This window comes from Helobdella robusta (assembly GCF_000326865.2).
Source record: "Helobdella robusta unplaced genomic scaffold HELROscaffold_107, whole genome shotgun sequence".
NCBI lineage: Eukaryota > Metazoa > Annelida > Clitellata > Rhynchobdellida > Glossiphoniidae > Helobdella > Helobdella robusta.
Window position 1 is genome coordinate 222046 of NW_008703606.1, and position 1728 is coordinate 223773.

Consider the following 1728-nt stretch of genomic DNA (forward strand, 5'->3'; position numbering starts at 1 on the left):
AAAAGCTCTAAAATAAAAAAAAAATGAATGTAAAATTCTTTTCGCTTAAGATCCTCAATTAAAATTTGTAAATCAATCAATCAATCAATCAATCAATCAATCAATCAATCAATCAATCAATCAATCAATCAATCAATCAATCAATCAATCAATCAATCAATCAATCAATCAATCAATCAATCAATCAATCAATCAATCAATCAATCAATCAATCAATCAATCAATCAATCAATCAATCAATCAATCAATCAATCAATCAATCAATCAATCAATCAATCAATCAATCAATCAATCAATCAATCAATCAATCAATCAATCAATCAATCAATCAATCAATCAATCAATCAATCAATCAATCAATCAATCAATCAATCAATCAATCAATCAATCAATCAACCAATCAATCAATCAATCAATCAATCCATCAATCAATCAATCAATTAATCAATCAATCATTTAATCAGTTAATCAATCAAACAATTAATCAATCATTCAATCATTCAATCAATCAAACAATCAATTAGTCTACCAGCGCTCCTCAATGAATTTTGCACACGGATGGGTCCGCTCTAAACTTTGTAAGTGATGGAAAAGTGGTCAGAGAAGGAGGCAGAGAGTGAGAACAAGAAGACGATCGTAAACCGGTGCGTTTAGATTCAGTTAATATATCTGATAAATATAGAAAATAATTAACATTGAGACTTATACATAAATGTGAAAATTTTAAAAAGTTTTCTGTATTTTAGAGGTAGCCAGTGCAAGATAACAAAATATGGAGATAGATGTGAAAAGAAATGGGCAGAAGCAGCAGAGTTAAAAGCTTTACTTAAAGAATAGAGTGTTGAATCAGGAAGACCATAGTAGAGCGAGTTATTAATACAATTATCAATCATAGATAAAACTAAGGAAATGACAAGAAGGAAAAGAGAAGAATTCAATCAATCAATCAAAAAAACAATCAATCAATTAAAATGATTTAAGCAGTAGATAATTTTAATTTCTACCAAAACTTTTCTTTAAATAATAACCAATCTAAATCAATCTAAACAACAAAACCGTAAATTATATATTTTCTGAATTTCAAGCAAATTTTTCAAATCGATCGAGTAAACTTTTCTTATATTTCAATTCAGAAAGTAAAAACCGCACTAGTAAAAAGTGTATTTAGAATTTTTCTTAGGTATACGGCATTGAAAATGTATGATTCATGCGTGGAAATGTATATACACGTTAACAAAATAATACTTTTATCAGTGGCAAACAATTGATCTTTTTTAAAATTATTGGCTTTTTGAATTAGAGTTTAAAAAATAAGTAAAAAATTCGATCATTCATTTATTTTAAATAAAAAAGGATTATAATGAACTGGCTAATTAAATTACCTCCAATCTTTCCAATTAGATTAGGTAAGATGAACTAAAATCAAGATCGTTCAAAATGACCTCTTTAAACTTTTTTACAATATCTTTGTAATTCTCGTTCACCATTTCGAATATTATTTAAAAAAATATTAAAATATAGTTCAACTGAAACGGTTTCCTAAATTTGTTTAATTTTTAAATGATCCAATTGTTTTACCGTCAATTTATAGTAATTTTGGCAAATTTTGGCTAATTAACATCGAAATTTATAAGTTGCAGTAGCTAAAACATAGTCTGCCCAGGCCAATCGTGTAAAAAGAATAAATAAAAAGACAATGAATAAAGAGCTAAAGAAAGCTTTGCTAAT

At 26.7% G+C, this 1728-nt stretch overlaps 1 protein-coding gene across 1 annotated transcript in view; it reads left to right on the plus strand.

The window, feature by feature from the left end:
- Window positions 1-585: 585 nt before the first annotated feature.
- Window positions 586-1728, plus strand: part of HELRODRAFT_183433 (hypothetical protein) — a gene marked incomplete at both ends in the record, with an annotated part of 3182 nt that continues 2039 nt past the window's right edge. Inside the window, one exon of the mRNA XM_009012467.1 lies at window positions 586-644. Coding sequence (XP_009010715.1) covers window positions 586-644 — 59 coding nt within the window. The remainder of the gene's footprint in view (window positions 645-1728) is intronic.